The sequence below is a fragment of the Dendropsophus ebraccatus genome, chromosome 10, assembly GCF_027789765.1.
Source record: "Dendropsophus ebraccatus isolate aDenEbr1 chromosome 10, aDenEbr1.pat, whole genome shotgun sequence".
NCBI lineage: Eukaryota > Metazoa > Chordata > Amphibia > Anura > Hylidae > Dendropsophus > Dendropsophus ebraccatus.
The window spans coordinates 46,497,840-46,522,397 of record NC_091463.1 but is presented as its reverse complement, the minus strand read 5'-3'; the positions used below and the strand labels follow the sequence as shown (position 1 = coordinate 46,522,397).

General features: G+C 41.1%; 1 protein-coding gene across 2 annotated transcripts in view; it reads right to left on the bottom strand.

The window, feature by feature from the left end:
• ATRX (ATRX chromatin remodeler) overlaps nt 1-24,558 on the bottom strand; it is a 144,034-nt gene that overhangs the window by 84,912 nt on the left and 34,564 nt on the right. For both annotated transcript variants that reach the window (XM_069986333.1, XM_069986332.1), the window contains exons 10-11: nt 21,940-24,305; nt 11,334-11,412 (exon numbers count right to left, since the gene is read on the bottom strand). In XM_069986333.1, the coding sequence (XP_069842434.1) occupies nt 11,334-11,412; nt 21,940-24,305 (2,445 nt within the window). The remainder of the gene's footprint in view (nt 1-11,333; nt 11,413-21,939; nt 24,306-24,558) is intronic.

Genomic DNA, 24,558 nt, shown 5'->3' with positions numbered 1-24,558 from the left:
GATAATGCAGGCCCTCCGTGCTATCTCTAACCTTAATCATAAAGAAACAAACTACGGTACATCTTTTTACATTTTATAAATCACATTTCTTTCCCAATGAGAAATTACATAATTATTTGGAAATGAAAGGGAATAATACACGGTCCGTGCATAGTCCAATGATTATGGCAAAAGCTCCGAACTCAATTGCATAGCACATCATCCGTATTTATGGACCAAGTACAGAACACGGGAATAAGGCCTCATGCTGTACAGATCACTCTACAGCAGCCTTCTCTTATCACCACAAGTAGAACAGGAAGTATCAGCTTAGTTTTAGGGCCCCTATTACACCAACAGATCTGACAGATTTTTACAGCCAAAAGACAGGAATGGATTTGAAATTAGGAGAAATCCAGTCTTTCCTTTATGACCAGTTCTCTATTTATAGTCCGTTTCTAGCTTTGTCTGCAAAAATCTGTCAGATGAATCTGTTTGTGTAATGGGGCCCTTAGACCTAGTAATATCCACGAAAACTGCAAGTTTCAGGATTATTTTACAATATAGATAGTGAGACTCTGGGATCATTCAGATATTAAAATACGAACTTGCTGTGGAGGGGAGCACGGCGGAGAAAAAGGCCTGACCCAGCAGCTAAAAGGACAAGGATGGCTAGGTCACTTGCCTAATGGAAGAAGATTCAAAACATTAGAATTGAAATTTTTCATTAAAGTATTGTATTGCCCCCCAAAAGTTATACAAATCATCAATACACACTTATTATGGGAAATGCACATAAAGTGCTTTTTTCCCTGCACCTACTACTGCATCAAGACTTCACTTCCTGGATAAAATGGTGATGTCACGATCAGGCTCCCAGAGCTGTGCGGGCTGTGGCTGCTGGAGAGGATGATGGCAGAGGGATGCTCAATGTCCCTTCAGTGCCTTGTGTCCCTCAGTGTCCCTCTGTCGCCATCCTCTCCAGCAGCCACAGCCACACAGCTCTGGAAGTCGGGTCGTGACATCACCATTTTATCCAGGAAGTGAAGCCTTGATGCAGTAAGTGCAGGGGAAAAAAACACTTTATAAGCATTACCCGCAATAAGTGTATATTGGTGATTTGTATAACTTTTGGGGGGCAATACAATACTTCATTAAAAATTTTCACCGGACTTCTCCTTTTATTTAAATATGCTGTTCCACGTGAATAAATAATAATAAATAATAAATGAACATAAAAAATGTATTCAAATAGGTCATTTTCATGTGTGAAAGTTACCTGATAAAATGCACCCAGAAAATACTTGGGAGGAGGATTAAAAATCCTCAATACCAGAACTTCTAAATTTGATTTGATTCCCCCCCCCCCCCCCCCCAATCTACCCCAAAAAAGTACTGTAAAGTCATGTTCCAACAAGGTAAAGTTACAGCCGCTGTTATAATGATCATGATTATTAATAACGGCAGTTTTGGAGTTCTGTATGTGTTCTGTTTAGTGTTTTATATGTTGGGGGACTTTTGTATGTTTTACTTTTAAAGCGATTCTGATATGTCTGACAGAATAAATCAGCTACTTCTCTCAACATTCCTTCTGATCTATTCCCTATTCCTTCTGATCTATTCCCCTCTAACATCAGGTTGTGTCCCTGGTAGTTGTAGTAGTATCCTGCCCTGAAAAAGGAAACCTGGCGTCCATATTACTATAAGCAACACTGACATGTGTTTGTAATAGTAATCTAATATGAGTCTAATATAATATAATCATAATGAGGATTCTGTCCCAGTCTCAGGCCATGTTCACATGGCATATAACACCAGCCTGTTACCCAGCCGGGTCACAGAACGCCTGTTGTCAGAGATCATCCCGACCGGTACTGCAGTACCAGCTGGATGATCTTCATTTATGTTGATTTGGGATGCAGGCAAACCCATGTGCGCCCGCAACCCAATTCACCATTGCACACAATGGAGCGTGTGGCCGGAGTTTTCATGCAGCCGGATGGAATCCTGGCCAGAGCGTATACTATGTGTATACGATCCGGACGGTTTTCTATTGATTTAAATAGAATTTATGTTTGTATAAATCACGGCTATTGTTGCAAATTGCAACAATGACTGATTTATGCAAAACATACGTTGTGTGAACATGGTCCAAGTGACTAAGGAAAGCCTTACATATCACTGCTGTGCTTTAAAGCTGGAAACACACACACAGCAGTTCTTTTAGAAAACGGACACTGACATTTTTGTGCCAAAACAAGAAGTGGATTCAAATGGGATGTAAGATATAAAGAGAGGACTTTTACTTCTCTTTTCTGTTGGATCCTCTCCTGGTTTTGGCACAAAAGGCAGTGTCAGTTTTCCAAAAAAACAAACTGCCATGTGAGATTTCAGCCTAAAGGGAAAGTGTCACCTAGAGATTATCTTGTATTCTTATCTTTTATTCTGTTCTTTTATTGTAATCTGTTTATAATTACTGATTGTAATTTTATTTCACCTTTTGTAAATTGTTATGGGGGCTGCCATCTTGCCTGAGCCGTTAATAGCATTTGGTAACATGCTTTATAGCAAGCCTCTGACACAAACGATAACAGACAGACTGTCCCCTTGAGATGAATGTTAAACATCACTGAGTGTGCCCTGTGACCTTTGAAGAGGTAATTCCACAGGGAGTTGATATTGTCTCCTCTATCTACTGGTGTCACATGTGACTGCAATGCAGTACAGATCACTTTACAGCAACCTCCTCTTACCACCACAGACACAACAGGAACTTTCAGCTTGGTTTTAACCCCAGTGGGGAGAATAAAAAGAAGATCTCAGGATTTTATAACATAGATAATATGGAAAATTAGAAGAAAATGTCACCAAAATTTCTTTAAAAATATGCTTAACATAAAATCATTTATACAATAGGTCATTTTCTGACCTATTGTCAAATGACTTTACAATGAATAGTTTATCTTCAAAGGAAATAATCTTGCAGATGCCCCTGATGAGGAATGCAAAACAGCAACTAGACTACATAATGTATAAGTCCAGAACTTGATGATAAAAGTAAAGAGATGAACGAGCTTACAGTAAGTTATGGTTCGCAAACTCCCAAAAATTCTGCTGTCGACTCCTGGTGGCTAGAGAAGATGGATGCAGCCTATGGGTAACCCAAACTTACTGTAAGTTTCCTCATCGCTAGATAAAAGTTCAAAAGAATTGCATGTGTCCTTCCTTAATTTTGTTGCAGACCATCTTTGATCCAGTAGATGGGTACTGGAATCATTAGGGAGAAAAAAAGCAGCTCTTACTTATCCTAAAAAGAGGCTAAGGATAGACCACACCATTTCCAAAGAAAACATGTGTAGCTCTGGAATTCATTAAGACCATGGGGATTCTGCTATTTAAATCTATAAATCCAAGCGGCCTCTTTGCAGAGCATCCTCTTATTCCATTCCCCTGTCTCAGTGATGTCTCACTTTTTTCTGCAATAGAAAGGATTAGACCATTTGGGATTACCTTGATGTACTTTCTATACATGTAACTGTCTTTTTTTTTTATTTTGCAGAAATCAGACATAAAAAGTCTTTAACAAGTTTTACTAGGCAAAAAGCTTCCTTCTGTACTCACAAGGCTGCTTTCCCAACTCCCCCACCCCTTCTCCCTTATCTGTTCATTATCATGAAAAAGCTGTCTACAGCAGAAGTTTATATGGATAAAAAAAAAAAAAAAACACACCCACACACTCAAGACAGCATTCCATGGAGTAGAAAACTTCACCCCTGTGTGCGCCAAAAGAATGCAACCAAAGAGGTACAACACTCCAAACTGTGTGTGAGCTGGTGAGAGTCACGAGGAGTCATGTTTGATCCTGAGCAATATCCATAGGAGTGGCTACCACTCCTTTGGATACCGCAAGGGACCAAACATGACCGAATCTAAACCTTCTATCCAAGATCATAGGTGTAATGGGCACTGGTTAAGACCAGCTGTACGCATTCATAGGCAAGTAAAATGTTACTTTTTTTTTTAACACATCGCTCTTCAAAGCCGTACTGGCTTCTTTTTAAAGCGTTCAAACTTAAAAGCCAGTTAGGAAATAAACGTAATGAATGCATTCAGCACGTCTTGACCAGCACCTGTTACAACCAAGATCTTGGAATGGAGGATGACTTTAAATAGTGTATAGGGGGAAGCAGAGAGGCACACTGCAGCTGAGCATAGTGAAAGCAGATAGCATTTGAAGAGGGGTAACAAGGGGAGGGGGGAGGGTAATGAATAACCTAGTGATAGAAAAGGCAAAAAATCCATATAAGTCAATTGAAATTATTGTTTCACTTTCAGACATGATGTTATTACAAAAAAAAAAAAAAAAAAAAAAAAGCTAAAAAGTTATTTTTTTTATCTACTAGTAGCATTTGGAAACAGAATTGTGATTTGAAGCCTCATTGTTCACGGGCAGTCAGTGGATGTGACTATTTCGCTATAGTCACTATGAGGGACGTTTATCAAACATGGGGTTAAGTAGAATTGGTTCAGTTTCCCCTACCAACCAGATTCCAATCTGTGAAAAGATTCGACTGGTTGCTAGGGGCAACTGAGCCTGTTCTACTTTACACACGTTTGATAAATCTCCCCCTATATGCCTTTAGTCTGGACTGTTCTGCCTGAACTTCCAAGGGGGTGCTATTTCTTACATGCAATTTGTAGCTTTTACTATCTTTCTTCACTGGTAAAATAGTTTGCAAAGCTGATATTTTATACTTCTTACTGTAATCAAAATATCATATATTACAGTTTAGCCTACACATTTCTACAATCATCTCAAACTTTTACCACTGTTAGACACTGTATGGATAAACTAGAGAAGTATGTAGGAACAGTATTGTTAATACCTGATCATGCCTTGTTAACAGGAGCACATACCTACTCCATATGGGTGTCTGAGACATTGGCAGCTATTAAGGAAGGCAGTGCAGAGTAGAAGGTGGAGACCAAAGTCACACAGCTTCTGGAGCGGAGACTTCAGGCGCAGGGAGGCCACAGCTGACATGAGATGGCATAAATCCTTTTAATGATTTCTTTCTTTCAAGGATTTAAACCATCTCATGTCTGCTGCGGCCTCCCTGCACCTGAAGTCTCCACTCTAGAAGCTGTGTGACTTTGGACTCCCCCTTCTACTCTGCACAGCCTTCCTGACTGGTCTGACCCAGGACGCTGTTGGACCTACACTCCTGGGATTGCGGAATGGCTGCATCTAGGGCCAAACCATATTTTATGTGCTTTAGATGTTGTGCTCTGCGTGCAACTACATTAAGAGAGTGCAATCCTCACCTGCTTCTACATATCTCCCAATAGCTTCAGTTTTCAGCTATCATCTACCGGCAACTATAAGTCTTGAGCCAGTGATCTACAGTTATATATCTTTCCTTTAATGGGGTACAAATATGTGTAAGGGTGCGTTCACACCTACAGGATCTGCAGCTGATTTTCTGCAGCAGATTTCAGTTAAATAACTGAACACAGCATCAAATCTGCTGCAGATCTGCTGCAGATCCTGTAGGTGTGAACGCACCATAAAGGAGTTTATTTGCGGTAAAACAGATCATGTGGTCTATGCAATTTTCTGTGAATGTGGTAGATTTTCTGTGGGGCAAACAAAACGAGCACTATATATATATTATAAGGATAAGAGAACTTTTTCATTTAATATAAACAGGCACTGGTGCCCCGCGATTTATCCAGTGCATAAGAGAAGTACATAATGGGGATACATCAAAGTTTGCCGGCATACAAAGGGTGTTACCTTATGTTGGACAGGATAGACAGTGCACTGCTTAAAGCCGAGACCAAATAGATTCTACGAACTGAAGCTGAAGGACAGAGGTCTGAATGGTGGACCGAAGATTCTTGCTATGAACACTATAAATGATTGCTACTATTGTTTTTAGTGGTTTTTAATAAAATGATCACGTTTGTCATGTCATGTTTGTTTGAGTACTTATACAGGGATGAAATAGCCTGGGGGAGGGGCCTGTTGAAGGGCAGTAGCGTGAAACAAGCTTGTAACCTGCGTCCGCCCTTGATATGTCCATGCATTATTAAAATAAAGGAGCCTGCGCTGCAATTTACACTGGTGAGTGCCACTACTGTGTGTGTGTGTGTGTGTGTGTGTGTGTGTGTGTGTGTGTGTGTGTGTGTGTGTATATATATATATAAATATATTATATATATATTTTTTTTTTTATAAAGTGGGAAGGCAACAAGTTGTTTACACTCAAGATTCTCCATAATATTTTAGGTGGATCAAAAGATCAGATGACTTATTCATATGTGGGCATCAAATGCATCAAATTCAAGATTCTTGGGATGCACTAATAGTCATGTCTAAGAATCAACTTATTCGTTGCTGTTTTAGAAAAAAACACAAGACTTTTACAGCTGGGTAGTTTAACGGATTATCTAAAAAATAAAGAGATGAATATGAACGCAAACAAAAAAACAAACCTAACAAGTACATTAATCCCATTGGCCCCTCCCAAGAAAAACGAAAAAGTAAATGCATGGACAAGGAAGTTTCAAAAAATTTATTGCAGGCATAAAAGCAAAATGCATTTATACACCATTAACCTTATTAGAATTGCTGAAATCACTTTAAACAACCCCCAGAATAAAAATGTTGTATAAATCAGATATATGAGGTAACTTAGCACTGCACCATCAACCAAATTACTGGGATTAGAGGATGTTTCATTGGTACATAGGAACAACCAAGCCATAATGTCCAGTACCATGGGTGTTTCAGTCAGTTTTTCCTCCATAGACTAGTTTAGTATAGTTTGCTTGATCACTGACTATCAGACATCCAAACATTTACATGTTTTACATGGATGTACAAGAACCTGGTGCTTTACTGCTGCTGCGCGAATATACAGTAGAATATGTAAAATCTGCAAGTGACACCTCACAGATTTACATTTACAAAAGTGCAGGGTAGAGGGGTATCTTTATACAGTATACAGTATGTTGTCAGGACATTGACTTTAGGATTTATCAAGACATAGGCTATGGATATGTTATTCAACAATACATGGGCCATGTTGAATGACTGATAAAAGAGCCCTAAAATTGGCTTTTACGGAGGTTCATAAGTGGTTTAACAATACTTGCTATCACTATCAAAGGGTACATGCTGTTAAGTGTGCCAAAGGAATCTTTAAGCTGTTAACATAAGCTTTCATTTTGCTAGCACTAATCTCTTAAAGTTTAAAGATTCAGTAAGCACCAAGATCACATATCCTCTACTATACTGGGTGCATGTGGGTATTAAAAAAAAGTTGATGTGTTAATGTGCGATTGTCATTTTTAAGTAACAAGGACCCTGAATTTCATTACAAGTAACATATCTTGGGCCCTTTAAGGAAAGGCCTAAATTATCTCTGCACTTTAAAAACATGACTTGTTCAAAACCCAGATAGAAAATGAGATGGCTTGTATAGTCCCATGTAAAAGAAACACTCTGTTTAATACTCTAGTGTGACTCGGCAGTGCTATGCTCCCATAATGTAAAATCAATCTAAACAGAACTGCAAGTTTATAGAAACAAAAACCAAAAAGCCAGCATTTTCAGCAATTGTGCACAATAAACAGAAGGTATCATTCAGCAATTACACTTCTGCTGCTAAGGGAAATGCTGTAGAAAAAGCAGACTCAGACACAGAATGTAAGAAATTCATGTCTTTATATTGTATTAATTATATATTTTTTTTCTTTCAAAATATAGCAGCAGACAATTGTAATGTCACTGAAGCAACATGCTCCTGACAATTACTCAGTAATGTCAATTCTCAAGCTACATTGTACAGAGTGATTAGCCATCAACTGACCAAAAGAACTGAACAATAAATATTATTCGTAAAATCGTATTCAAACACAGGAAAGCAGCAAATAGATTGTGAGGAACATTCAGGTCACAGTCTTTTGTACCATATTTGTTTTATGCTTCGAGGGCTAAAAGCCACATTTTATAGCATACCAGAAGCACTGCAGCTTTTGGAACATCTGCGTGCACTTCAGCCCAGGAAAATCCCAGGACTCTGTTTTCTATGCAAGAGCCCTACTACTTTGGAACAGGGCTCATGCACGCAACTCATCAACACCTGGGACGTCTCCGCAGAAACCAGAATTTCAACATCTGCAGAAGTTTTAAGGCTGCAGTGTGAAAGGTACTATAGTGGCTTGTAGGAGGATATTAACATTTGTTATAGCAGATCCCAAAGCTAAACTTCTTGTAGAACACTGAATATAAGTACATGTAACTATCAGCGCTATATAACTGGGCTAAACCACCATCTATAAAACCCAGTATAATCTAAATTCATGCTTTATTCTTTAGTACACCTCAAAAGCACTTGCATCTTTAAAAGGGTCTTCCAGTTAACTTGCATTCATTTTGTAAATAGTTTATAGGTCTTTAAAACTATTGGTATCTGGCTAAAGAATAAAATGTGGGTGTGAGCAACCATGAGTAAGGGTCCATTTACACAAAGATTATCTGACGGATTATCTGCCAAAGATTTGAAGCCAAAGCCAGGAATGAATTTGAAAAAAGGGAGAAATCTCAGGCTTTCCTTTATAACCTGGTATCTGTTTATAGTCTGTTCCTGGCTTTGGCTATAAATCTTTGGCAGATAATCTGTCAAGATATTCTGTGCAAATGGACTCTAAGGCAGGGGTCCAATCCTATTTATCATTTTCAAGTATGTAAGTCCTGGCATGAAGGGTGCTGTAAGGATTACTCCTCCCTTTCTAAGATGAATGGCAGAAAACCATTTGAGGAAGGAAAAATGAAACTGGCTAAAAAATGATTTCCACAAGCAATGCAGCCATCCTAAACTAGGGATGGACTTTTTTAAAAAATTTTAAACATCCCAGGTAGATTTGTTTACATGACGCAGCTATGACCATCAATGGGTACAGGCACGTGTCTGCTCTTATTCTGCTTTATTTTAGATCAGGCTGCAATCTTCTGTTAGTGCTGAGCACTATGACATTACCAACACCAGTGGAGAACCCCAGTGCTGTAGTTAGGGGGACTGGAAATATACCACAGTACAAATTTACAGCACTAGTTTACCTGAAACCCCAAAAAGGTTACCATTATATAAGGAGAGAGATGAAATACTGCATAGCTGAACCCTGTTTTGTCTCCTAGGCCCTCTAGAATGCTGGGTGTAAGTGGTCTCTTCCCCCACACTCTTCTAGTGAGCTTTACATTGCTTGTGGGATTATCTGTATTATTCACAAGTGATTTACCCAAACACACAAAGCTGCAATTCCACAATCCCACTAGCAGCATTATAGATCCATAGCTTCAGGGAGCTTATCACAGAAATGCCAGGAGGAGAAGTAAAAGAGGTTTTCTGATAGTTAAAGTGACTGCAGGCTTGGACTTACACAAAAAATCCTTTGCCTAATGCCATCACAGCACCAACAGGGTGTACCCCAACAGAGATGCTGTAATGACATCCTTTTAGCAGACGCTTGCCATACATTTCAGGAAGAGACCCCTGAGGTCAACGATTGATGGCTGCATTACATGTATGATGTAGAAAAGTCATTGCAGTGCTTCCAAAAGGGGACACCAGAAGGGTGGTGGTTCTGGAGTGTAAAGGATTATATTTCTGTGTTTTTTTAAGCCAGCCTACAATGAACTGTTATTCAGGGTGCAGAAAATGTATTATCTTTCCTCACTCCCCAGGGTTCACTTTCAGCTTGGTCTCATCTCAGGACTATAACGTTTTTCAGTCTTAAATGGAAGAAGGAGGATAGGCCCTTCCAATTATAAGCCCTTTAACTACTAGAAAGGCCCTCTTATTCTATGGCTTATAAGTTAAAGGATATGCAAACCTGTACAACTAAAGTATCAAAAATAAAAAATAAAAACACTAGCACGCACACAACGTAAAAGTGGTCCTTATTAAAAATATCCTGGTTTGTATCTAAAGCTTCTATGCAAAGCTGTGTGTCTGTGTATACAGACTACAGACAAACCATGTGTAGACTGCTCCTGTAGACAAAAGAACCACAAACAAAAAAAACTGAAGAATATTTGTAATCAATCCTATGTGGAAACCTGCAACATCTTTATTGTCATTATTGATGTGTTACAGTTGCACAAGTCTGCATGCCCTTTACAGCTGAAGGCGTCAACAAAGGCTTATAAAAGTCTTGTAAACATAGTAAAAAGCAAATTAGTGGGTCCTAAAACAACAACTAAAACATAGCTTCACCCTATGCTATGTATTTTACACTAACATGTTAAAAAAGAAAAACCCTCAATACCTCAAACTTGCATGACAAATATTGCCCTTTTAATCGGTACAGCAATTATCTGGACCATGCATGGGCATTAAGTAAAATGGCAGCGTGGGTTGATTTTTATGAAGTTAATGTGATTTTAAGGACGGGACGGATGTGAAGTAGCAATATTAAAAGAAATTCCAACTTTTAGCAGGTTTAATTAATCTAACCTGCCGACAGCTCCCTAGTGCACACGAGGCATTGAGGATAAAGGTGTATCTGTAACCTTCATTTTCAGCTCCATGCCCGTGCTGTTTGTTTTGAAATCTTTGGCCCGATAGGAGCATTAGGAGCCCTGAACCGCCCCCTCCAGCAGACACCCTCCATTAATAATCATTAGAAGGGGCAGGCTGGCAGCAGCAGCCATGCTCCCCTAATCATTATCAATGGAGGGGACAGGCCTGGTGCTCAGAGTTGCTCCTATCCTCCCTTCCGGACCAAAGTTTTCAGAACAAACAGCAAAGGAATGGCATTGAGGATGAAGATAACAGACATCCTCAGTGCCCGTGTGCACTAGGGAGCTATCGGCAGGTCAGAATTATCTAACCTGCAGATAGTTTTAAAGGGGAACTAAGTGAAGGTAAAGAAAACAATGGACCAAGTGCCCCACTCAGCCTTCAACATTCCAAAAGAAAGGTAAAGTTTGAGTAACTGATGAACACGTGTGACCTAAAACAGATACAATCCTTCAAGTCATTGCCTTCAACTAAAACAGTTTTCCAAGGAAAAATATGAACACAAACAGTATGTTGCTGTGTATTTATAACACACCCTATGCAAGGTGTGTGAACACTTTATAGATTTATTTTTTCATTGGTTTTCTGGTTTTTGGCCTTGCTTTGCTGGCCACTCGGTCAAACTTGCGATCAGACTTGGATCGAGTCTTTAAAAGGCAGGAAGTCCGGGTTTGTACAACCTGCTTGCTCTTCCGTTGCTTTGCTTTGGACCCACGCTTAGGGTGTGTTATAATCTTTTTTAAGTCCGTATGGTTGGAATCATACCTATTCTCTGGATCATCGTCATCATCTTCATCCTCATCCTCCACATCACGAGTACCAGATTTAGTTCCTGCTTCATCGCCTGAAATAGAAAAGTTATATAAATACATAAAAATAAAAACAAAAAAACAGCTAATTTGAGAACACAACAAAGTAATTTTAAGGTTTAAGTTTATCTCAATGCAATAGAAACAAACAATGAGCGTGGGGGAAGGGGGGTTGGGTTACAGGGGTGTGTGAACCTAACCTTAGGGCCCTAATACACGAGACGATTATCGTTCCAAAAATCGTTATAACGTTCAAATTTAAACAATCCTTCTGTGTATGTTTAAGCAACAATCGGAAAATCTTTCGTATGTCGTTGATCTAAATCTGAACCTAAAATTATCATTAATCGCTCACCGTAATTCCACATTCATTCACTCAGGTTCCGCATTTGTTCACTAATCTATGTGTAATTGCACATTGTTCATAGTTTTGCTGGGATCAGAAGGAATCAACGATCATAGTAACGATCGTAACTAAACTATTGTTCTGTGTAATATGGTGAACGATTTCAGGTTAACGATAATCTTGTTTCGGATTGTTTATCGTTAGTCGTTAATCATTAAAAATCGCTCTGTGTAGTAGTACCCTTAGGCTATACCCCCTCTGCTGACTGCTTTCAGCAGACTGCAAAGAACATTGCAACAAGAAATTAAAACATCAATGGAGCACCCTGATACTATTAATTGTACTACGTTAGCAAACATATTGATGGACCAACCAAAAATATCATAGTAGCCTGCCTAAGCAGCAAAGAAATGGATCTTGGGAGTACGGTACTCACCCTGAAATCCTTTTCTTGTCAATGTTTATTGGGGAGCACAGGCACAGTGAGTATAGGCTGGTGCCACTAGGAGGTGACACTAAGCACATTAAAAAAAAAGAAGTGCTAGCTCCTCCTACTAGCCTTAACCTCCCAACAGGCAGTAAGCAGTCCTAGTTTGTGCACATAAGCAATAAAAGAAACATGCACATCAGAACATATATAAAAAAAAATGTATAGAAAAATAGAAAATAACCCCAAAACCAAGTGGAGTCCAGATTCAAATTTCCCTTGATGCAGAGAACAAGCTGAACAACCATAGTAAAAATCTTTGGTAGGGTGCAGTGTCCCCCAATGAACAAGACAAGACAAGGATTTTACAGAGAGTACACAAAAAAAAAAAAAAAAAATTCCACATGGCCCAAGTAATACTAATTTCTTTGGTGGAAAGAGCGAAAACACAGTTGGGGAGTGCCCTGCCCTTGGCAAGCCTCACCTTTGGCAAGCAATAGTGGTATTGGAGGCTGCTAGAACCTTGTGCAAGCCTTTGGAATGATGAACAGGACATCTGACCAGCAAGTTAAAGAATTGAAATGGGCAAGTCCAAAGAGCCTGGATGACACCCAAGCTTGTGGAGGGAGTGTGGAGACGGAGACAGGCAGAAAGAAAACAAGATAACGTACTCAGTGAGATGAAAGCGTGATAGTACCATCAGGTGGGGACTGGGCGGAGAAAAACATTGTCCTCATGAAAAAAAAGGAAGGGAGAATGGCAGGACAAGGCTGCAAACCTTCCTGATGGCAGGCCAGGATTTTGGAGAAGGAAAAATTGAGAAGATGGAAGGGCTAAGAACTCTGGAATAGCTAAAAGAAACTACTTCCAGCACCAAGATGCACCATATGTGGGTGAGCCATTCATCCTGAAGAGGAGAATTTTGCCTTCATGTGGAAAAATTATTAGAGGAGCCCTGCTTAGTAGTCTGTTCGTAAGGGTGCCACAAGGTGCAGGGCTTGAAGAAGGGCTTGTTCCTCGGTTGTTGCTGAAACTTAAGTCGAGGTGCCTGTGAGGTGTTGGATAAATAAAAGAAAAGGAAACGTTCGTCTGGAAGGGCCGTGGGGGGGCAAGACTTTGGAGGAGGAGTCTGAAGAACAGAATTTCAGCAACGCAGCGTTTTGGACAAACGGAAAATAGAGGAAATCCAACGAAAGGGCCTTAAAGCGTAACTGTCATTTCAGGGTCATTTTTCTGAAAACATTAAATATCAATAGTACAAGCGATTTTAAGAAACTCTGTAATAGGTTTTATGTACTAAAAGAGTTTCCTTCTGTACTGAAAAAGCAATCTCCCAGCCTCCTCCCTCACATCACAAGAAGCAGGATTTCTGTCTCCATTATGTGGCTATGGAGAGGGGAGGGGCTGTTAGAAATGACTGAGCATGGAGCAGTCCTGCACAGCACTACACCCTGAAATCTTCTCTCAGTAAGTTCATAGATAAGCACTGACCTTTCTGACACCTGAATTTAGCGTTTTAGGTGCCCAGACAGTCTAGAAACAGCTGACCTTCATGTCACCTCTTCCTGCTTCCTCATCTCCCTCAGCCCCTCCCCCCTCCATAAGGATAGAATGGAGAGAGCAGAGCCCGTCTTCACTGGCTTCTCTGTAATGAAGACGTGTTTGCCTGATAATGCACAGATAAGGAGTTAGGGGGGGAGGCTGGGAGATTGCTTCTTGAGTACAGAAGGAGGCCTTTTTGGCTGATGAAACCTATTACAGAGTTTCTTAAAATCGCTTATACTACTGATTTCTGCAATAAAAAAAACATGACAGTTACACTTTAACCCTTTAAGGACATGGCCCATTTTCGTTTTTACGTTTTCGGTTTTTCCTCCTTGTGTTTAAAAGGTCATAGCACTTGCATTTTTCCACCTAGAAACCCACATGACCCCTTATTTTTTGCGTCACTAATTGTACTTTGCAATTACAGGCTGAATTTTTGCATAAAGTACACTGCGAAACCAGAAAAAAATTCGAAGTGTGGTGAAATTGAAAAAAAAAACGCATTTCTTTTATTTGGGGGAAATGTGTTTTTACGCCATTCACCCTGGGGTAAAACTGACTTGTTATGCATGTTCCTCAAGTCCTTACGATTAAAACGATATATAACATGTATAACTTATATTGTATCTGATGGCCTGTAAAAAATTCAAACCGTTGTTAACCAAGATACGTTCCTTAAAATCGCTCCATTCCCAGGCTTATAGCGCTTTTATCCTTTGGTCTATGGGGCTGTGCGAGGTGTCATTTTTTGCGCCATGATTTGATCTTTCTATCGGTACCTTGATTGCCCATATACGTCTTTTTGATCGCTTTTTATTACATTTTTTCTGGATTTGATGCGACCAAAAATGCGCAATTTTGCACTTTGGGATTTTTTTGCGCTGACGCCGTTTACCGTACGAGATCAGGAATGTGATTAATTAATAGTTCGGGCGATTACGCACGCGGCGATAGCAAACATGTTTTTTTATTTATTTATTTGTTTACTTTTATTTAAAACCTGGGAAAAGGGGGGTGATTCAGACTTTTATTAGGGGAGGGGGCTTTTTACTATTAACAACACTTTTTTTTTTTTTTTTACACATATACTAGAAGCCCCCATGGGGGACTTCTAGTATATACACTTGGATCTCTCATTGAGATCTCTGCAGCATAGATATGCTGCAGAGATCCATGAGATCGGCACTCGTTTTCTTTCGGCTGCTGCAGCCGAAAACGAACGAGTGCCGAGCCGAGGACGGCGCCATCTTGGACGCGTCCCCGGCCGGCATCAGTAACGGAGATCGCTCCTCCGGGACAAGGTCCCGGAGGAGCGATCTCCCCCACTAGACACCAGGGAAACGTTGCCTCCGGTAATCGGAGGCAGCTGTCAACTTTGACAGCTGCCTCCGATTAGCTAATTAGCGGGCACGGCGATCAGACCGTGCCCGCTAATAGCGGCGGTCCCGGGCTACACGCGGCACCCGGGATCGCGGCACTTCAAAGCGGGGCCGCCGCGCGGCCCCGCTTTGAAGTGCAAGTGAGGACATAGGACGTACCGGTACGTCCTATGTCCTTAAGAGGTTAAAACTATTTTTTCAATGGCGCACAGTAGAAAGGGATACATGGATCCAGGAGCTTGTCACGAGAAAAGCGCCTGTCCGGATGCTTCCTTTTTTTGAAGATGGTATCCTAAAATTCCTTGTGAGAAAGGGACACCCTGGGTTACCATTTTTGATGGTGAAAGGAGAAAGTGTCCTCAGCGGGATTAGGGTCAGGAACAGAAACCTGAAGAGGAAAAGTATACTGCACCAATAATGTTGTCTACCATGGAGGACAGAGTAGAATCTGGGATATCCCCAGGCATTATGGTTGCAAAAAGCTGGTTGGGTGCTAGGCAGGCAGAACACAGGGGATTTGGTTGTCTGCAGGGGAATTTGGCGCTGCAGTGAAAGCATGCAAAATAGGTGGCCACAGCCACTGCTACACTAGAAGATTTTCCTCAGGAGTCTGACAAAGAGGAGCAAAAGAGGAGCTATAGTAGGGCTGGGCGGTATAACGCAAAAATACAGATACTGTCACTGGCGTCGGTTAACCGACCTCAACTCTGCCAGGACAGTATCTGCGGTATTTCACCCCACCCCACCCGACGGTCGCATGTTCTGCTCTCCTCAGTTAATTTGTCTCACGTCCCTGCTCCTGGCCTGGGTAAAACTATTCTGCTGTCTGCACCCTCACATTTATACCTGCTACAATCACATGAGCGCGGGGCGCCGAGGAGTCTGGTGAGGGAGAGAGAGGGGTGGGGGCCAGAAAGCTGATCCTCCGATTCACCTCCTGATCGCAGCCAGGGTACACATATACTGGTGCCAGGCAAGGGACGGAAGATCCTGCTGCGGGCGGCTAAAGAGGAATGCTGGAGATGTGACGGGCTGCATCCAAGCATCAGCTCCCCCTCCAGTGTGTGCTCAGCGCTGCTGTCGGGCGGCTCACTCACTTCTCCTAGCTTCTCTGGAAGCTGCACGGTGTGCCCTGCCCCCCTCTTCCGCACATACAGTGGCTGCAGGTGGTCAGCTATAGGTCGGCACATCCTCGCTCCACTGGGCACCGCACTCTGTTCCGCACAGGAATCCTCGGCGACTTATCTTTTGTCAGTGCTGGAAGCAGCCAAGTGTAATGCTCTGCCTGGGACGCTGCCGGCAGATATATGTGCTACACCAATACTGAGTGACAGGGCGACGAGGATGGGGGGGGGATGGGGAGCCGACCCACTCCTGACCCCTGCAGCCACTGTATGTGCGGGGAAGGAGGGGGGGGGGGGGGGTGTGGAAGGGTTAGAGCAGCATGTAACAGAGTGACTGGGGGTAGATATTAGATAGAGAGAGATAGAGATATAGATAGGAGTCCTATCCATCTGTCTCCTATCTCTCTCTCTCTCTATCTAAACACTGGATGGATAGATAGATAGATAGACAAACAGACAGGAGATAGATGGAGCAAACAATATTGGCAGCACACTAAACGAACTGTGGGTGCCAGCAGTCGAATCCCAGACCTTGGATCAAGTCAGCTGGTAAAAAATACTCTTCAGCTCTTCGATGGTAATGCAAACATGAATTTATTCCATATAACAACGTGCAGCGAACTTCACAAGTAATATACGACGTTTCGGCGTCTCCTATGCCATTTTCAACTGCCACTTGAAAATGGCATAGGAGACGCCAATACATTGTGTATTTCTTGTGAAGTTCGCTGCACGCTGTTATATGGAATAAATTCACGTTTGTATTATCATCGGAAAATGGGGTTTTCAAAAGGGGTGTGGCTTTTAACCTCTTAAGGACATATGACGTACCGGTACGTCATATGTCCGCACTAGCACTTCAAAGCGGGGCCGCGCGGCGGCCCCGCTTTGAAGTGCCGCGAGTAGCCCGGGACCGCTGCTATTAGCGGGCACGGTCTGATCGCTGTGCCCGCTAATTAGCTAATCGGAGGCAGCTGTCAAAGTTGACAGCTGCCTCCGATTACCGGAGGCAACGTTTCCCTGGGGTCTAGTGGGGGAGATCGCTCCTCCGGGACCTTGTCCCGGAGGAGCGATCTCCGTTACTGATGCCGGCCGGGGACGCGTCCAAGATGGCGCCGTCCTCGGCTCGGCACTCGTTCGTTTTCGGCTGCAGCAGCCGAAAGCAAACGAGTGCCGATCTCATGGATCTCTGCAGCATATCTATGCTGCAGAGATCTCTATGAGAGATCCAAGTGTATATACTAGAAGTCCCCCAGGGGGGCTTCTAGTATATGTGTAAAAAAAAAAAAAAAAAAAAAAAGTGTTGTTAATAGTAAAAAGCCCCCTCCCCTAATAAAAGTCAGAATCACCCCCCTTTTCCCAGGTTTTAAATAAAAGTAAACAAATAAATAAATAAACATGTTTGCTATCGCCGCGTGCGTAATCGCCCAAACTATTAATTAATCACATTCCTGATCTCGTACGGTAAACGGCGTCAGCGCAAAAAAATCCCAAAGTGCAAAATTGCGCATTTTTGGTCGCATCAAATCCAGAAAAAATGTAATAAAAAGCGATCAAAAAGACGTATATGGGCAATCAAGGTACCGATAGAAAGATCACATCATGGCGCAAAGAATGACACCTCGCACAGCCCCATAGACCAAAGGATAAAAGCGCTATAAGCCTGGGAATGGAGCGATTTTAAGGAACGTATATTGGTTAACAACGGTTTGAATTTTTTACAGGCCATCAGATACAATATAAGTTATACATGTTATATATCGTTTTAATCGTAACAACTTGAGGAACATGCATAACAAGTCAGTTTTACCCCAGGGCGAATGGCGTAAAAACACATTTCCCCCAAATAAAAGAAATGCGTTTTTTTTTTTCAATTTCACCACACTTTGAATTTTTTTCTGGTTTCGCAGTGTACTTTATGCAAAAATTCAGCCTGTAATTGCAAAGTACAATTAGTGACGCAAAAAATAAGGGCTCATGTGGGTTTCTAGGTGGAAAAATGCAAGTGCTATGACCTTTTAAACACAAGGAGGAAAAACCGAAAACGTAAAAACGAAAATGGGCCATGTCCTTAAAGGGTTAAAAGGGGTGTGTCATAATCATCGTTCAATTTATCATTACCGCGGCTACATATACAATAAACCGCGATATTGATTTAGGCCATTATCGCCCAGCCCTAAGCTATAGCAAAAATGCACTGAAAAAGGGGAGCAATCACTGCAGGGAGTGGCAGGTTGTAGGAAAGTTACAGTAAAGGTTGAGACTACCCATAAACTCTGCCGATTTTTCCGCTGGAGCCAGTAAGCACGTTTGTAGGATAAAGCAGAGGAGAGGAAACACCAGTGAGAGAAAAGTGATCAGGTCGGATTAACTCAAAGCAGGACACTGAGCAAGAATTCCGCTGAATTCCGACAATCTTGCTCAGTGTGAACGGGGCCTATGGGCGGGAGGCGGATCAGTGGCAGAAAATTCTGCAGTGTGAACAACAGAGCGGAAATCCCATTAAACACAATGGGACACTGCTCTGTACATATTTTATGGGAGAAATTTCTAGCAGAAATTAAAGTGACACTGTCGTGAATTTTTTTTGCAGAAATCAATAGTCCAGGCGATTTTAAGAAACTTTGTAATTAGGTTTATTAGCCGAAAAATGCATTTTTATCATGAAAAAGCAGTTTGAAGCTCTCCCCCCTGTCTTCATTGTTCTCCTATGGAGAGAGCTAAATAAAAGAGGAAAAAAGGACACCAAAGAGTTAATCTACAAATACCTCACGCTCTAATTACAGCCTTCACCCAGCTCTGTAATCCTCTGTTATCTGCTTTCTGTTGTCTGCTAACTCCCTCCTTCCTCCTCCCCTCTCCCTAGAACAGACTGGGTATGTCTGATGCAACAAGTCACAATTTCCTGATTTTTTGCAGTGGATGGAAAAGAGGAGGGAGGGGGGGCTGGGAAAATGCTTTTTAAATGCAGATAATGGCATATTTGGCTAATAAACCCAATTACAAAGTAAAATCGCCTGGACTATTGATTTCTGCAAAAAAAAAAGACAGTGACTCTTTAAACCTTTGAGGACCAGGCCCAAAATGACCCAGTGGACCGTGCAAATTTTGATCTTAGTGTTTTAGTTTTTCCCTCCTCCCCTTCTAAGAGCTCTAGCACTTTCAGTTTTTTATCTACAAGCCATGTAAGAGCTTGTTTTTTACAGGAATAGTTGTACTTTGTAATGGAGTCTTTCATTCTACCATAACATGTATGACGGAATCCCAAATATATTATTTATGAAGATATAAATAGGTGAAATAGTAAAAAAGAATGCAAAATGGTAACGTTTGGGGGATTCCTGTGTTTACGTAATGCACTATATGGTAAAAGCGACATGATACCGTTATTCTATAGGTCAGTCCGAAAATAACCATATGCAGGTTTACACAGATTCTCTGTTACATATTTTTTTTTTAATGAAATCTTTTTTTTGCAATTAATTATTAATACAATGGGCCTATTGTGACGCTTATAACTGTTTTATTTTTTACCTACGGAGCTGTATGGGGTGTCATTTTTTCCGCCATGATCTCTAGTCTTTATTAATACCATATTTGTGAAGATCGGACGTTTTGATCACTTTTTATTAAATATATATATATATATATATATATATATATATATATATATATATATATATATATATATATCATCAAATCGGTAATCCGCGCACTTTTTTTCCCTCTTTTCGTCTACGCCGTTCACAATGACGCTTATTATATTTTAATAGATTGGACAATTACGCACGCTACGGTATATTATATGTTTATTTATGTATTTTTATGTTTTATTTATATAATGGGATAGGGGGGTGGTTTCAATTTTTATTGGGGGAGGGGCTTTAGGGTAGTGTAATAGTGTTTTTAACTTTTTTTTTTTTTTTTTTACACATTTGAAGTCCCTTTGGGGGACTTTTACATACAGTACTTTGATTTATACACTGATGATTGCCATGCCATAGGCATAGCATTGATCAGTGTTATCGGCAGTCTGCTCATTGAGCCTGCCTGTGCAGGCTCAGTGTAGCAGATCGCCGATCGGACCGCACGGAGGCAGGTAAGAGACCTCCGGCGGTCAGTTTCAACGGTCAGTAAGTGACAGGGGACTTTAAGGAGTTAATGACACGCGGCAGCGCGATCGCTGCAGCGTGTCATGAACGGTGACGTGCCGACTGCTGATTGCAGCCAGCCCCCAGCCTCCTATGAAGCGCGCTCCGCTCCGTATAGTTACGCCCTAGGTCGCCTGGGGACAGACTTCCATGACGTAACTATACGCCCTGGGTCGTCTAAGGGTTAAGAGCAGATTACTCTTCAATTCTTCGTGCTTAGTGAGCATGAGCCCAAAAGGTGAGAATGGAAACAAACTGAAACAAAAGAAGCAGCAAAAAAAGCTACAGGAGTGTTTGCCTCCTATGGACACTCGAAGCTACAACTCTTACTTACGCTTACTGCCTTGGGGCTCATGCACACTGAGCAAAAGACGAGGAATTAAAGAGGAATCTGCTCTTAAATTCTGCTTGAAATTCCTCCCCTAAAAGAATGAACATGGCAATGTCTCATTGTGTTCAATGGGATTTCCGCTCTGTTGTTCACACTGCAGAACTTTCTGCCACAGATCTGCTTTCCGCCCAAAGTAGTAACAGGTTACTTCTTTTGGCAGACTCTGCTAGAGGAATCCTATAGATGTCAATGGGGCTTGAATTCTGCTAAAAATTCTGCTTGAATTCTGCTTGCATTCCACTCAAATTCAGCTCCTATTCTACTCAGAGAAGAATAGAGGAGGAATTTCAAGCAGAAATCTTCAAGCAGAAGTTCCTCGTCTTTTGCTCAGTGTGCATGAGCTCACATAGGGTAATATAGGCTGATAGGAGGAGCTAGCTTAGTGTCACCTCCTAGTGACACCAGCCTATATCCAATGTGCATGTGTCCCCAATGAAAAGAGCAAGAAAACAGAAATCCTTCAGAACATACTTTTGAAAATTAATTCCAATCGTAAGAATTATAAGGGTGACTTCATGCATAACGAATACGCAGTGGATTTCACACTGAGAATTTGCAGCGAAATCCGCTGCTAATCCCTTAATGTCATTCCAATTTGGATTACATACTCACAGCGGAATGGTCATCCCACTCCTAGTATGTAAATGCCAACCCCCTTAACCTGCGGTGGCCTGGTGAATGCATTACCAGTCTACGCTCCGGCCTTCTTCAGGGGCTCCCAGTATCCTGATGTCCCGCTCAGCCAATCAGTGCATTGCCCAGCCACAGCTACTGATTGTCTAAGCGGGGAGCCCGTGCAGCAAGCCGGAGTAAGAACCGGTAATGTATCTGCAGGCAGCCTGTGGGTCTGATGCCACTGCTATGGACTTCCAACACGGTTAACCTAATCTCTTTACAGTGGATCAACCCCATTCTATATACATGCTAATTACGGAAAAAGAGCATTACATTAACCTAATCTGGAAAACTGATAGTGATATTTTCTGTTTGGACTATGGTAACAGAAGTGCAGAAATTCCTAATAATGGTAGTTTGTAACTACCCTTGTTAATATGGCTCCAATATGGAGCAAAAGGAAACCAATAAGAAGCAATGCCTGACCAAATAACTAGTAACAAAAAAGGAGAAGGAAAGGTAAAGGCATTAAGAAAATAAGCGTTTCTGAGGAATTCTGTAAACATTACAACTCAAATGCATACCTGAAGACTGAGCGAATCCAACTGCTGATATGACTTCATTTTCCACTATTGGCTTAATCTTCTGCTCATCTTCGCTGCCATCATCAGAATTGTGACTTATATTATTGTGACTGTCTTCAGACAAGTCAGAAGATGAAGTAGAAGTTTTTTTCTTTAATGCCGTGCGCCTACTTTTACTCTTCTGGGGTTTCTTGCTTTCAGTTTCCTCTGTAGATGGTCCGCTCTCTTCCTCACTCTTTACGGTTTTCTTTTTGCCCTTCTTAGCAGCCTTGAGGTTTCCTGCTTTTTTCATTTTCTTTTCTAGTTCAGAGTCATAGTTTGAGGAGTCTGAGTGGTTTGATCGCCGTTTTTTTGCAGTCGAGTTTCTGGTCACCTTAACAGCTTCTGGACCAGAACTTGAACTCTTTCTTTTGCGTTTTCCATCATGTTTTAGACTCTCTTTTACTTTTTTCCCAGATTTCTTGACTTCGCTGCAGCTCTCATGTTCAGAGGAGGAGTTGCTCATCAAAGCAGCTTTCTTAAGAACTTCAGGTACCTCCTCAGAATCCGACCCACTTTCATGGCTGTTAGAATCTAATTTTTCTTTATTGGGTTTTCTTTTTGAACTCTTCTCAGAGGCTGAAGATGCATGTTTTGTCTCACTTTTTTTAGAAGGCTGTTTTTTCTTTTTTTTCTCCTTGTCTGTGTCATTACTTTCCTCTTCTGTATTGGATGAGGTCACTGTGTCAGCCTTGCGTCTCCTAGGTGTGGTTTTCACACGAGGAGACTTTCTTAACTTGGAATCATTCTCAGATGAGTGCTCATTACCAGAAACATAACTGGGGCTCATTGCTTTTTCAGCATCAGATCCATCTTCAGAAGCCTCAACTTTTGTGGAGTCACCCGACTCCCTTTTCTTAGATGGAGACTTCGAAAGAGAAACAGGAGTCAGTTTCAGAATGAGCTCTTTTTTAACAGCTGACTTTGGTTCCTTACCCCCTTTCTTAGTTGGTGTTTTTAAGCCAGAATCATTCAAAGCATTTTGGGCTTCAAGTGAGGCATCCAGACTGTCAAATATATCTTCTGGCACTGAAGAAGGTACTGAAACAATGTCCATGTCAAGTGCTTCAGCAGCATGGGGCTCAAACGACTGATCCTTTTTTGATTTCTTCAGAGGGGAACGAGACCTTGCTAGTCTGGAGGATGTGCTATTAGAAGCAGTCTTGTCAGCATCATTTTCAGACTCTGCACTAGACTGCTGCTCTTTCTTGCTTTTATCTGTATTTCTTTTTTTGCTGTCACTTATGCTACGCTTTGGCTTTTCAGTCGACTTTTTCAACTTGTCTCTATTTTTCTCAGATTTTTCTTTGTCTTCAAAATCAGACTCGCCTTCAACATGAGAATCCTCTTGCAGATGTTCACTGACATCCAACACCTTGTCAACTGCACAATTCTCGCTTTTCTTTTGAACTGTAGTTTCATCCAACTGATCATCACCACCTTCTGTCTCCATGTAAGCATCTTCTGGGACCTCAGCAAAAACCAAAACATCACCATTACCCTCCTTTTGCTCAACACTTTCATCTGAAATATCAACTTGCCCTCCATTTCGAGTGTGACCTGAATTAACCTCTTTTTCCACTCTTTTATTGTTTTCAGATTTCACATGCTTTAGATTGCTGCAATTTTTAACTTTCTCATTTTCGTGCAGGCTAGAATCTTTCCGAGACTCACTAGTTTTATCATTCTGTTTGTCTTTTGGCTGCCTATTCTCACTAACATCTTTGTTCTTCTTTGGAGTTTTACCCAAATCAGAAGTCATCTCTTTGGTCAAACTTTCTTCCAACGCTTGATGTGCTTTTTTAAGGTCCCCTAAAACGGATTTAAATGCCTTTAACTGGCGAATTCTAGCACTGCGGTTGGCATCTACATTTTCAGACTCTTGCTTAAGGAAGTTTACAAAACTAGAGTTTAAATTTGTTGTTGTCTCAATTATTCTTTTAGTCTTTTTTAAAATTTCTTTTGGAACCATCAATGCTTTGAAAGAATATGTTATTGCACAAGAATGTGGATTATCCATTTGTTTGTCCTGTCCGTTACAACTTAGAGTTTTCAGAGTTTGGTCATAAAGCTTACTCTTATCATTTTCTACTTTCATTTTCTTCTTATTCTGCTGTAACAACTGTTCCAGGTTTTCAAACACACTGTCACATGCAGCTACCAAGTCCAACAGAGGTTCAGGCTGGCAAATGTAACAATGCCATTTGCTCTCTTCATCCATAATAAGAGACAATTCTCTTCGACCAAGATTTCGGAGGATGCATTTTTTGCAGAAGGCATTGTGGCAAAAATCACAGCAGATCAGATTTCCTCCTTCAGCACACCAACTAAATATAAAAAAAATACAGATATACATAGATTATACTTTGCAGTCATAACAGAAACCAACACTGAAAAAGTCTAATTTGTCATTAATTGCTACAACTTTGTTTCTACCACAATTAACTTATTTAAAGAAAAGGTTCTATATCACGCTCAGCACTGTACAAATGGGCGGATAGCCGATAGGGAGATAAAACAAATATATCTCTTATCTGATGGCTAGTTCTTAAAAATTTTAAAGCACAAACAAGAGGCTCT